Source organism: Coregonus lavaretus (genome assembly GCF_964263955.1).
Source record: "Coregonus lavaretus genome assembly, chromosome: 36".
Lineage (NCBI taxonomy): Eukaryota > Metazoa > Chordata > Actinopteri > Salmoniformes > Salmonidae > Coregonus > Coregonus lavaretus.
The window spans coordinates 28,737,384-28,750,653 of NC_140023.1; the positions used below are offsets into that span (position 1 = coordinate 28,737,384).

Genomic DNA, 13,270 nt, shown 5'->3' on the forward strand with positions numbered 1-13,270 from the left:
TCACTTTAGACATGTGTGTGCCTTTCCAAATCATGTCCAATCAATTGAATTTACCACAGGTGGACTCCAATCAAGTTGGACTCCAATCATAGCAAAGGGTCTGAATCCTTACGTAAATAAAGTATCTGTTTTTTATTTTGTATTAATTTGCAAGATGTCTAAAAACCTGTTTTCACTTTGTCATTATGGGGTGTTGTGTGCAGATTGATGAGGGAAAACATGTTTTTAACCCATTTTAGAATCAGGCTGTAACGTAACAAATGTGGAAAAACTCAAGTGGTCTGAATACTTTCCGAATGCACTGTAAATCTCTCATGGCTCAAAGTAGAGGAGAGATTTACTTCATCACTACTTGTTTTTGTAAGAAGTTGTCATGCTGAATGCACAAAGGTGTCTGTTTAAACTACTAGCACACAGCTCGGACACCCATGCATACCCCACAAGACATCCCACCAAAGGTCTCGTCACAATCCCCAAGTCAAGAATAGACTATGGGAGGCGCACAGTACTACATAGAGCCATGGCTACATGGAACTCTATTCCACATCAGGTACCTGATGCAAGCAGTAGAATCAGATTTAAAATACTGATAAAAACACACTTTATCGAACCGCAGGGACTGTGAAGACACGCACAGGCACAGACACACATACACATGATAAGACATGCACTCTACACACACGTACACATGGATTTTAGATTGTAGATATGTGACAGTAGAGTAGTGGCCTGAGGGAACACAATGTATCGTGAAAAGTGTTATGAAATGTAATGTCATGTAATATTTTAAACTGTATATAACAGCCTTAATGTTGCTGGACAGCAGGAAAAGTAGCCTTGGCAGCAGCTAATGGGGATCCTTACTAAATACAAATACACAGGTAACCGTTACAAAAATCAGGAATGCAGACAGGCTCTATAGACCTCTGTGTGTGTCAAATAAGCACTAAAGTCAAGGTTGGTCACGTGTTTTTTCTAGTGTTCATATTTTACTCTTGTTTTATACTACTAACATATTTCCCTTGTCATATCTCTGGAGGCATAAGACTCACAATTCAATGCCCAATTATAATAACCTGCAGAGGGACAAATAAAAATAGTGCCAACCAGTGCTGAGGGGTGTACGGAGAAGTTGCCCCTAGATGCTGATCTTGGGTCAGTTTTGAATTTCCCACACTAATGGTTAAGGTTAGGATTAGGGGAAGGCAAGCTGATCCTAGATCTGTACCTAGACTAAACTTCACCCCAGAGCATAAGGAGGGGTGTGGGGTGTGTTTTGAGGGGACAGCAAGGCTACTTCCAATGTTCATACTAGCCCACCACTTAGAATAAAGGCTGTGTACCCAATAAATTGCTTCATAATAAGCAGTATGCTAGTGTGGATATGTAGACAGGGACAGGAAGATGGGAGAACAGGACAAGTTTTTTGCAGTGATGCCCACTCCCTCCCTCACTCACCGAGACACCAGGAGGCAGCGTTGCAGCAGGTTGAGCTCGGGATCAAGCAGGACGCTCTTCATGTCACTGGGGAGCCAATCAGGGAGCACAGAATCACAACACAACGACACGCACAGACACAGACACAGATTAGGCTTCTCAGGCTGTTAACTAAGAGCAACCACAGACTGACACTGACGCACACACAAAGATACAATCACAAACTAACACACAGACAAACAACTCCGCAGGACATCCAGACAAAAAGAATACCAGGAAACCTGGCTTCCACTGCTGCGCAATCTGGATGTCTTACATTTGCTCCTCACACAGACGATGCGAGTGCATGTGTGTGTGACAGACATGCTGACGCCAAATTTTGCTGTCACCTCATGATGTGTGAAAAAATAAGGTTGTCGTTATTTTTGACAAATGCTTTAAATAGTAGCGTTGACATTTGTGTGTGTGTGTGTGTGTTGAAGAGCGATCACTCACTTGGACATGGAGTTGAGCTGTTCCTGGATCAGGCCCTTAATCTCATATTTTTCGATGTAATCCCTACAGAGAAAGAGAGAACAGGGCCAATATTTACAACATGTCTCAGAATAGGAGTGCTGATCTAGGATCAGGTCCACACTGTCCATATCTTATTATGATCTAAAAGGCAATACTTGTCCTAAATCAGCATTTCTATTCTGAGACGCTTTGTGAATATGGTCCCAGACCAGACACAATTAGGATGGCTGTATTAAATTAGCAATTAGAATAGTAGAATAAGTAATTTAATAGGATCTCTATGAGCTGTGCAGTTCACATAATGTTTATCATATTAAAACTGTCCTGGGGTCAGATTGATATAGAACCTCAGACCTGTACACACAGAGTGAATGTGAAGTTAAATAATCAGCAATATGGATATGGAGACTTTGGGATGTCATCCAGCCACATACATACAGAGCTGCTAATAGCCCAACTGTTATCATTTCCCAGACGGGCTGTATTTAATGAATATTATGATATTTGTAAATATATTAATATATTTTATAGTATACTTTGCATAGGTGAGGGAGCCAAAGGGGGCATGATGGCTCAGCATCAAGATACATAATTAGAACCCTGACAACTCAAAAGAGCAGAGGTGAGGTGAGCGTTAAGCCGTCATACACGCCGATGTGTCTGTCTGAAACTCCATGGTGACCCATGTTCATGCCATTGCATTGTTCACACCACAGCTAAAAAGTCTATACTTAAATAAGGAAATAAAACTCAGGTATTTAAATGGTAGAACACACGTGTTTTTGAAAACATAATTAATTTAGCAATAGGATCCTCATAGAAGTTGTAAATACAGGACAGAGGCGACACCCTGGAAGAATATGTAATAGTTTAATAGAGGACCCATTTGGAGATGACACCCTGGGGATGTGTAACAGTTTACTGGGGGGACCGATCTAGAGGTGACACCGTGGGGGATGTGTGAAATTGTGTAACAGTTGACTAGGAGACCCATTTTCAGGTGACACCCTGGGGGATAAACTATTTTCAGCAAACCTAACATGTGTAAATATTTGTATGAACATAACAATATTCAACAACAGACAAACTGAACAAGTTCCAAAGACGTGATTAACAGAAATTGAATAATGTGTCCTTGAACAAAGGGGGGGGGGGGGGGTCAAAATCAAAAGTAACAGTCAGTATCTGGTGTGGCCACCAGCTGCATTAAGTACGGCAGTGCATCTCCTCCTCATGGACTGCACCAGATTTGCCAGTTCTTGCTATGAGATGTTACCCCACTCTTCCACCAAGGCACCTGCAAGTTCCAGGACATTTCTGGGGGGAATGGCCCTAGCCCTACCCTCCGATCCAACAGGTCCCAGACGTGCTCAATGGGATTGAGATCCGGGCTCTTCGCTGGCCATGGCAGAACACTGACATTCCTGTCTTGCAGGAAATCACGCACAGAACAAGCAGTATGGCTGGTGGCATTGTCATGATGGAGGGTCATGTCAGGATGAGCCTGCAGGAAGGGTACCACATGAGGGAGGAGGATGTCTTCCTTGTAACGCACAGCGTTGAGTTTGCCTGCAATGACAACAAGTTCAGTCCAATGATGCTGTGACACACCGCCCCAGACCATGACGGACCCTCCACCTCCAAATCGATCCCGCTCCAGAGTACAGGCCTTGGTGTAACGCTCATTCCTTCGACGATAAACGTGAATCCGACCATCACCCCTGGTGAGACAAAACCGTGACGTCAGTGAAGAGCACTTTTTGCCAGTCCTGTCTGGTCCAGCGACCGTGGGTTTGTGCCCATAGGCGATGTTGTTGCCGGTGATGTCTGGTGAGGACCTGCCTTACAACAGGCCTACAAGCCCTCAGTCCAGCCTCTCTCAGCCTATTGCGGACAGTCTGAGCACTGATGGAGGGAGTGAGTGTTCCTGGTGTAACTCGGACAGTTGTTGTTGCCATCCTGTACCTGTCCCGCAGGTGTGATGTTCGGATGTACCGATCCTGTGCAGGTGTTGTTACACGTGGTCTGCCACTGTGAGGACGATCAGCTGTCCGTCCTGTCTCTCTGTAGTGCTGTCCGAGTTACACCAGGAACATTGAAATTGGCCTTACTGCTATTAGCCCATAGAAACGCATTGAATAACAGATTCATACATGGAAAAACAGATAGTCAAAAACATGTATCTAAAGGAAGTTTGTTTTGAAGTGTCTGTCCTATAGCTTAAAGATATAAGAAAGAACAGGAAACCATGTTTTATTTTTTCTGACATATATTTAGAAGTGGTGTGCCGAGTACTCGGACAAAACTAGTATTAATGGATATGGAGAATTTTTTCGAATACGATTATGACAAGTATTTTTCCCCCATTATCAGTGATCATAAAAAATATTATTTTCAGCTGACATCTCTTTCACTCAAACAGTGGGAAGCGCCATGTGCTCTAAACAACTATTGGTTAGTTATTTTGTCTGTAAAGAAAAGGGTGTGTATATTGGTTGAGCCTGCTGCACAGATTGGATTAGAACAAACTGTTTCCCCACACAGACAGACACATTTACGTCATTTAGCAGACGCTCTTATCCAGAGCGACTTACAAATAGGTGCATTCACCTTATAGCCATACGTCTCAGGGAACAAGTCTCCCCTTCTCCAAACATCGTGTATGAATCAGAATTCATAGCTAGTTATTGTTTTTCAATCTATACTGAACAAAAAATATAAACGCAACATGTAAAGTGTTGGTCAAATGTTTCATGAGCTGAAATAAAAGATCCCAGAATTGTTCCATTGGCACAAAAGGCTTATTCTCTCAGATTTGGTACACACATTTGTTAGTGAGCATTTCTCCTTTGCCAAGATAATCCATCCACTTGACAGTTGTGGCATATCAAGAAGCTAATTAAACAGCATGATCATTCCACAGGTGCACATTGTGATGGGGACAATAAAAGGCCACTCTAAAATGTCATGCTTTGAGTGAGCGTGCAATTAGCATGCTGACTGCAGGAATGTCCACCAGAGCTGTTGCCAGAAAATGTAATTGTTCATTTCTCTACCATAAGCCACCTCCAACGTCGTTTTAGAGAATTTAGCAGCACGTCCAACTGGCATCACAACCGCAGACCACGTGTAACCACACCAGCCCAGGACCTCCACATCCGGCTTCTTCACCTGCGGGATCGTCTGAGACCAGCCACCCGGACAGCTGATGAAACGGAGGAGTATTTCTATCTGTAATCAAGCCCTTTTTAGGGAAAAACTAATTCTGATTGGCTGGGCCTAGCTCCCAAGTGGGTGGGCATATGCCCTCCCAGGACCACCGATGTCTGCGCCCCTGCCCAGTCATGTGAAATCCATAGATTAGGGCCTAATTTATTTATTTAAATTGACTGATTTCCTTATATGAACTGTAACTCAGTAAAATCGTTAATATTGTTGCATGTTGCTTTTATATTTTTGCTCAGTATAGTTATGTCCTGTCAACTTTGCTGAGGCCATATGGTTGTTTTTGTCGGCCTACTTGGCGCTGTTAAGAAGGCATACTTTGTCTGTCCGTATATTTGAGTAGGGGTGTTAACCCCGGTGTCCTGGCTAAATTCCCAATCTGGCCCTCATACCATTGTGGCCACCTAATCATTCCCAGCTTCAGTGGCGATCGGTGTCGTGTAAAATGAGGGAGGATGATTAAAAAAAAATTATGATCATGGCCTTATTTCTATTACAGCATATTGGATCACAGTCATTCATATTCTATTCACCCAGCTCAATGCAACATCGATAGGTTAGGGCTACTACATGACATCCCTGTGCTCATCATGAGGTTGTTCAAATAAAAATGTTATTGGTCGTATACACATATTTAGCAGATGTTATTGCGGGTGTAGCGAAATCCTTCTGTTCCTAGCTCCAACAGTGCATTAATATCTAACAATTCACACAAATCTAAAAGTAATATAGTTGCAAAGAAAAAGCCATATCTCAGACTGGCCAATAAAAAGAAAACATTAAGATGGGCAGCCTGAGATATGGCTTTTTCTTTGCAACTCTGCCTAGACGGTCAGCATCCCGGAGTCGCTTCTTCACTGTTGACGTTGAGACTGGTGTTTTGAGGGTACTATTTAATGAAGCTACCAGTTGAGGACCTGTGAAGCGTCCGTTTCTCAAACTAGAAAAGCTTGCTAGTGACAGTGACTAAGGTCAGGGCAGGGTACTGGGTGGAGGCAGGCTATTTAACAGTCAGATGGCCTTGAGATAGAAGCTGTTTTTCAGTCTCTCAGTCCCAGCTTTGATGCACCTGTGCTGACCTCGCCTTCTGGATGATAGTGGGTTGAACAGGCCGTGGCTCGGGTGGATGAGGCCCTTGATGATCTTTTTGGCCTTCCTGGTGATGCGTTGGGCCCGACAGGATGCTCTCAATGGTGCATCTATAAAAGTTTGTGAGGGTCTTAGGGGCCAAGCCAAATTTATTCTGCCTCCTGAGGATGAAGAGGCTCTGTTGTGCCTTCTTCACCACACGGTCTGTGTGGGTGGACCATTTCAGATTGTCAGTGACGTGTACGCCGAGGAACTTGAAGCTTTTCAACTTCTCCACTGTGGCCCTGTCGATGTGGATATGCTCCCTCTGTTGTCTCCTGAAGTTCACTATCAGCTCCTTTGTTTTGTTGACGTTGAGGAAGAGGTTATTTTTCTGGCACCACTCTGCCAGGGCCCTCATCTCCTCCCTGTAGGCTATCTCATCATTGTTGGTAATCAGGCCTACTACTGTTGTGTCATCTGCAAACTTGATGATTGAGTTGGGAGGCGTGCATGGCCACAGAGTCATGGGTGAACAGGGAGTACAGGAGGGGCTGAGCACGCACCCTTGTGTGGCTCCTGTGTAGAGGATCAGCATAGTGGAAGTGTTGTTTTCTACCTTCACCACCTGGGGGCGGCAAGTCAGGAAGACCAAGACCCAGTTGCAGAGGGCAGGGTTCAGATCCAGGGCCCCGAGCTTAATGATGAGCTTGGAGGCTACTATGGTGTTGAAGGCTGAGCTGTAGTCAATGAACAACATTCTTACATAGGTATTCCTCTTGTCCAGATGGGATAAGGCAGTGTGCAGTGCGATGGCGATAGCATCGTCTGTGGATCTATTGGGACCATATGCAAATTGAAGTGAGTCTAGGGTGTCAGCTAAGGTGGAGGTAAAATGATCGTTAACTAGCCTCTGAAAGCGCTTCATGATGACAGAAGATAGTGCTACGGGGCGATAGTCATTTAGTTCAGTTACCTTTGCTTTCTTTGGTACAGGAACAATTGTGGACATCTTGAAGCAAGTGGGGACAGCAGACTGGGATAGGGAGAGATTGAATATGTCTGTAAACACTCCAGCCAGCTAGTCTGCGAATGCTCTGAGGACGCGGCTAGGGATGCCGTCTGGGCCGGCAGCCTTGAGAGGGTTAACATGCTTAAATGTCTCACTCACGTTGGCCACGGAGAACGAGAGCCCACAGTCGTCGGGAGTGGCACGCGTCGGTGGCACTGTGTTATCCTCAAAGTGGGTGAAGGTGTTTAGCTTGTCCAGGAGCAAGATGTCGGTGTCTGCGACGTGGCTGGTTTTCCCTTTGTTCTGATATCCAAAAGTTATTTCCAGCTGAATGTAATAACACAAAAATCCTTCTGGGCTAATAATGTAAAAAGTTGCTTAGGAGCTAGAAGCAGAGCTGCCATGTCTGTCGGCGCCATCTTCTATGTTACAACCTAGCCTATGAATTAACGTTTACAACGTAGGTGCACAGGTGGAGAGAATTTAGTAATCAAGGTGACAGACAGTGAGACATTCAATACTGCCTTGCACACTTGCCTGCATCTAGCTGATCTAGGGTGTAATCATTAGTCCAACAGTTACAAATTAGAAATTCTATTGGACAAATTCAGGTACACTACATGACAAAAATCAAAATCATTGGCATTAATATGGAGTTGGTCCCCCCTTTGCTGCTATAACAACCTCCACTCTTCTGGGAAGGCTTTCCACTAGATGGTGGAACATTGCTGCGGGGACTTGCTTCCATTCAGCCACGAGCATTAGTGAGGTCGGGAACTTATGTTGGGCAATTAGGCAGTCGGCGTTCCAATTCATCCCCAAGGTGTTCGATGGGGTTGAGGTCAGGACTCTGTGCAGTCCAGTCAAGTTCTTCCACACCGATCTCGACAAACCATTTCTGTATGGACCTCGCTTGTTGGAAAGGTGGCATCCGATGACGGTGCCACGTTGAAAGTCACTGAGCTCTTCAGTAAGGCTATTCTACTGTCAATGTTTGTCTACGGAGATTGCATGGCTGTGTGTTAGATTTTATACACCTGTCAGCAACAGGTTTGGCTAAAATAGCCAAATCCACTAATTTGCAGGGGTGTCCACATACTTTTGAATATATAGTATATGTTTATCCAAGTTTTGTTCCGTTTGCTTCCGTTTAAGAAACATTTTTCAACAGAATCGGCTAAATGAATACACCCCTGATCACACTCAAACACAGTTCACCTTCATAGCAGCCACATAAAAACAGCATGATCACTTTGCATGTTGTACATATATAATTCCTTCTCGCAACTATCTACGCGCTCTCCTCCTCTCACTTTTCCCCTTCACTTGTGGACTTCAGTGCAAAACACAGCTGTCTGTGACCAGGCGAAAAAACCTTTCCAAACCAAACCTTCATATCATGACCACTAACCGCTACACACAGCCTACATCGTTGTCACTACACACAGCCTACATCGTTGTCACATCATAGTCAACATACTAGAACTAACACGTTAGTAAACCCGCTACAATCATGCAGTACAGTGTACAGTCAGAAAGCAGTTTAGCATTTATTGGCTCCGGTGCCAATAAATTAATAAAACCAAAAGCTTACCTTGACTTGGAAGAGGTACAGTGTTGGATAGACATAGCCAGCTAGCTAACATAGCATCCCTCTCTGTTTGAGCCGGGTGTTTGAGAAGGCTAAACTAGCTAGCTGCATTCACTAGCTAAGTGAAAGTGAAAGTAAAAAGAAATACAGCTCGCTGTCGCTCTCTCTCTTGCTTCACCTTAATTTTGGAAGAAATTAATTTGTTCAAAACTGTTCGACTATTGACTTTCTCTTTGAGTCAACTACTCACCACATTTTATGCACTGCAGTGCTAGCTAGCTGTAGCTTATGCTTTCAGTGGCTAGATTCATTCTCTGATCCTTTGATTGGGTGGACAACATGTCAGTTCATGCTTCAAGAGCTCTGATAGGTTGCAGTACGTCCTCCGGAAGTTGTCATAATTACTGTGTAAGTCTATGGAAGGGGGTGAGAACCATGAGCCTCCTAGGTTTTGAATTGAAGTCAATGTACCCAGAGGAGGACAGAAGTTAGCTGTCTTCCGGCTACACCATGGTGCTACCCTACAGAGCGGTGCTGAGGCTACTGTAGACCTTCAATGCAAAACAGTGTTTTAATCAATTATTTGGTGACATTAATATATTTAGTATAGTTTTATCTAAAAAGGATAACTTTAATGTTTCACTATTTTTATTTTCATGAAATTCACTGAGGAGGATGGTCCTCCCCTTCTTCCTCTGAGGAGCCTCCACTGCCCAGCTTCTAATTGGCTCATTCATCTCCCCTGTAACTATTTCTGTAAAAGAGAATGTGTTCTCAGTCAACTGGTAAAATAAGAAACGCTGATAACTTCTGTCTTTATGTCGTGATCCAAGCCCATGCTTGATTGCTATTATAATTTATTCTCGCTCTGGCATGTTTACAGAGCGACAGATCATTAGAAAATAATGTAGATTGTTTATTTTGACTGTAAGTAAATGTTTTGGCATAAGTGTCGGGAGAGAACATTTTTGCTCCTCTCGAAAGTGAAACAATATATGGGGCAAGCGAATCACCTTACCCTCATCTAAATCTGTGTCTGGAATAAATGCAGGCAGTAGTAGCCAGCCATGCATTAAGCTATTTATTAGCCTATTTCATTGATAACTGAATAGCACTAAGTAAGTAAATCATGTGCATTTTCATCTGTCGGGGTCATTTAACAATGCGTGTGAATGAGTGAAGGAACATAACGATGCGCTCTGAGATGCACTTAGTGATAGCGCAGTAATGCGGACTTGAGGTATAGGCTTTATCTGCATTTAAAGCGCACTTCTTGGTTTTCTAATCATGAGTAAATCTGATTACAAGTATCAAGTGTGATAAAATGGAAATGATTATGAATACGACGAGATCACAACACCCCTATTATTTAGTCCCTTTTTTTAGGCACTACTTCCATATATACAGCGCATTCGGAAAGTATTCAGACCCCTTGACTTTTTCCACATGTTGTTACGTTCCAGCCTTATTCTAAAATTGATTAAATCGTTTTTTCCCCTCATCATTCTATACACAACACCTCATAATGACAATGATAAGTATACAGACCCTTTACTCAGTACTTTGTCGAAGCACCTTTGGCAGCGATTACAACCTTGAGTCTTCTTGGGTATGACGCTACAAGCTTGGCACACCTGTATTTGGGGAGTTTCTTCCATTGTTCTCTGCAGATCCTTTCAAGCTCTGTCAGGTTGGATGAGGAGCGTTGCTGCACAGCTATTTTCAGGTCTCTCCAGAGATGTTCGATCGGGTTCAAGTCTGGGCTCTGGCTGGGCCACTCAAGGACATTCAGAGACTTGCCCCGAAGCCACTCCTGTGTTGTCTTGGCTGTGTGCTTAGGGTCGTTGTCTTGTTGGAAGGTGAACCTTCACCCAGTCTGAGGTCCTGAGTACTCTGGAGCAGATTTTCATCAAGGATCTCTGTACTTTGCGCTGTTCGTCCTTCCCTCGATCCTGACTAGTCTCCCAGTCCCTGCTGCTGAAAAACATCCCCACAGCATGATGCTGCCACCACCATGCTTCACTGTAGGGATTGTGCCAGGTTTCCTCCAGACGTGACGCATGGCATTCAGGCCAAAGAGATCAATCTTGGTTTCATCAGACCAGAGAATTCTGTTTCTCATGGACTGAGAGTCCTTTAGGTGACTTTTGGCAAACTCCAAGCGGGCTGTCATGTGCCTTTTACTGAGGAGTGTTTTCCGTCTGGCCACTCTACCATAAAGGCCTGATTGGTGGAGTGCTGCAGAGATGGTTGTCCTTCTGGAAGGTTCTCCCATCTCCACAGAGGAACTCTGGAGCTCTGTCAGAGTGACCATCTGGTTCTTGGTCACCTCTCTGACCAAGGCCCTTCTCCCCCAATTGCTCAGTTCGCCGGGCGGCCAGCTATAGGAAGAGTCTTGGTGGTTCTAAACTTCTTCCATTGAAGAATGATGGAGGCCACTGTGTTCTTGGGTACCTTCAATGCTGCAGACATTTTTTGTACCCATCCCTAGATCTGTGCCTCCACACAATCCTGTCTCGGAGCTCTACGGACAATTCTTGTTTTTTTCTCTGACATGCACTGTCAACTGTGGGACATTATATAGACAGGTGTGTGCCTTTCCAAATCATGTCCAATCAATTGAATTTACCACAGGTGGACACCAATCAAGTTGTAGAAACATCTCAAGGATGATCAATGGAAACAGGATGCACCAGAGCTCAATTTCAAGTCCCATAGCAAAAGGTCTGATTACTTATGTAAATAAGGTATCATTTTATTTTATTTTATACATTTGCAAACATTTCAAAAAATCTGTTTTCGCTTTCTCCTTAAAGGCTATTGTTTGTAGACTGATGAGAAACTAAAAAATATTTATTCCATTTTAGAATAAGGCTGTTACGTAACAAAATGTGGAAAAAGTCAAGGGGTCTGCATGCTTTCCAAATGCACTATAATTCCATTCATGTTTTTCATGTTTTTACCTGGTACTGTGCTACCTTCAGGCGAGTCTTGTGAGGCTTGTGGGCATTCTAGAGCAAAACAACTGGCATGAACGTGTTCGTGAGAGACCTTTCCATAGAGGGGTCATAATAGTTCGTAGGCCAAACTATTCAGACAATTCCGTGAGAACAACGACTTTCGGGATGTGTCATGGTCTGACAAACACCACTGTAGCTCTGCCACCTTTTACCGCAGATGTTGAAGGCCAATATCAGCGGATGTGGTGGATTGAGAAACAGCCCATGCAAAAAACTGTTCTCTAGCTCAATTGACTCAAGAAGGTTAATGGGGGACCCAATTAGAGCTGATACGTACACTTGTGTGATGTCCATGGTGAAGGTGCCAGACCAGGGCTGCAGCAGGAGGAAGGCCTTCAGGGTGAGGGCAGCACGGGGGAGCAGCAGGTACGGACACCACACAGGATCTGAGGGGGTTAGAGGTCAAAAGAGCATTAGGAAATGGTTGGTGTTGATGCAATTGCTAGTTTCAGCTAATAACACACCCCTAATACTGTACATGTTCAGTGTTCATCACTCAATTATTTATATCAGTAGTTTGAAATAGAATTTGACAATGCACAATCAAATACGGTAAATATTTCCTTCCTCCAATGTACTCAGAGACAGTGCTAGACCGTGTCCTGATTCTCCACCCTTCTCCCAAAGTGTGCACTTGCACACTATGGATTTAACAATGCTGAAAACTCAATTTAGCCGATTATTTCACCAATGTAATGATTATAAATCCATGACTGGACTTCGGGAGAAGAGTGGAGAATCCGGGCGCAGCTCTACTTCTCCTAAGCCTATATGCCCTTTCTCTTCCCTTCCCTCTCTCACCAGTCAGGTCCTGTTCATCCATCCTGTAGCTGGCAGACTTCATGGCCATCTCCAGCACACGGATGCAGCCGTCGTCAGAGGCTAACACCACCTTGTCCGAGGTGCACCAGTCAATGTCCAGGATACGGTAGTTCACGTTCCGACCAATCCGCAGGCTGCTCACCATGCTCACCTGCAGGGATCAGAGGTCAGGAGGAGGAGCATGGTTACACAACAGAAGCTCTGATTGGTCAGGGCGAGGGGCATGGTTATATGATTGGTTTAGAAATGATGTGCTCCAATTGATTTGAGGTTGGATGTTAATTGAATCATATTTAGGATTAGTCCCCTGTAGCTCAGTTGGTAGAGCATGGCGCTTGCAACGCCAGGGTTGTGGGTTCGTTTCCCACGGGGGGCCAGTATGAAAATGTATGTACTCACTAACTGTAAGTCGCTCTGCATAAGAGCATCTGCTAAATTACTAAAATGTAAAATTATTAGATTGACAGGTGATAGGAAATCAAAAGTTTACATACACTACCGGTCAAAAGTTTTAGAACACCTACTCATTCAAGGGTCTTTCTTTATTTGTACTATTTTCTACATTGTAGAATAATAGTG

The 13,270-nt window shown here is 44.0% G+C and overlaps 1 protein-coding gene across 1 annotated transcript in view; it reads right to left on the reverse strand.

The window, feature by feature from the left end:
• The window catches only part of wdr11 (WD repeat domain 11), a 183,999-nt gene that overhangs the window by 34,550 nt on the left and 136,179 nt on the right, over positions 1 to 13,270 (reverse strand). The window contains exons 19-22 of the mRNA XM_084153095.1: positions 12,671 to 12,842; positions 12,147 to 12,255; positions 1,933 to 1,995; positions 1,459 to 1,524 (exon numbers count right to left, since the gene is read on the reverse strand). Coding sequence (XP_084009221.1) covers positions 1,459 to 1,524; positions 1,933 to 1,995; positions 12,147 to 12,255; positions 12,671 to 12,842 — 410 coding nt within the window. The remainder of the gene's footprint in view (positions 1 to 1,458; positions 1,525 to 1,932; positions 1,996 to 12,146; positions 12,256 to 12,670; positions 12,843 to 13,270) is intronic.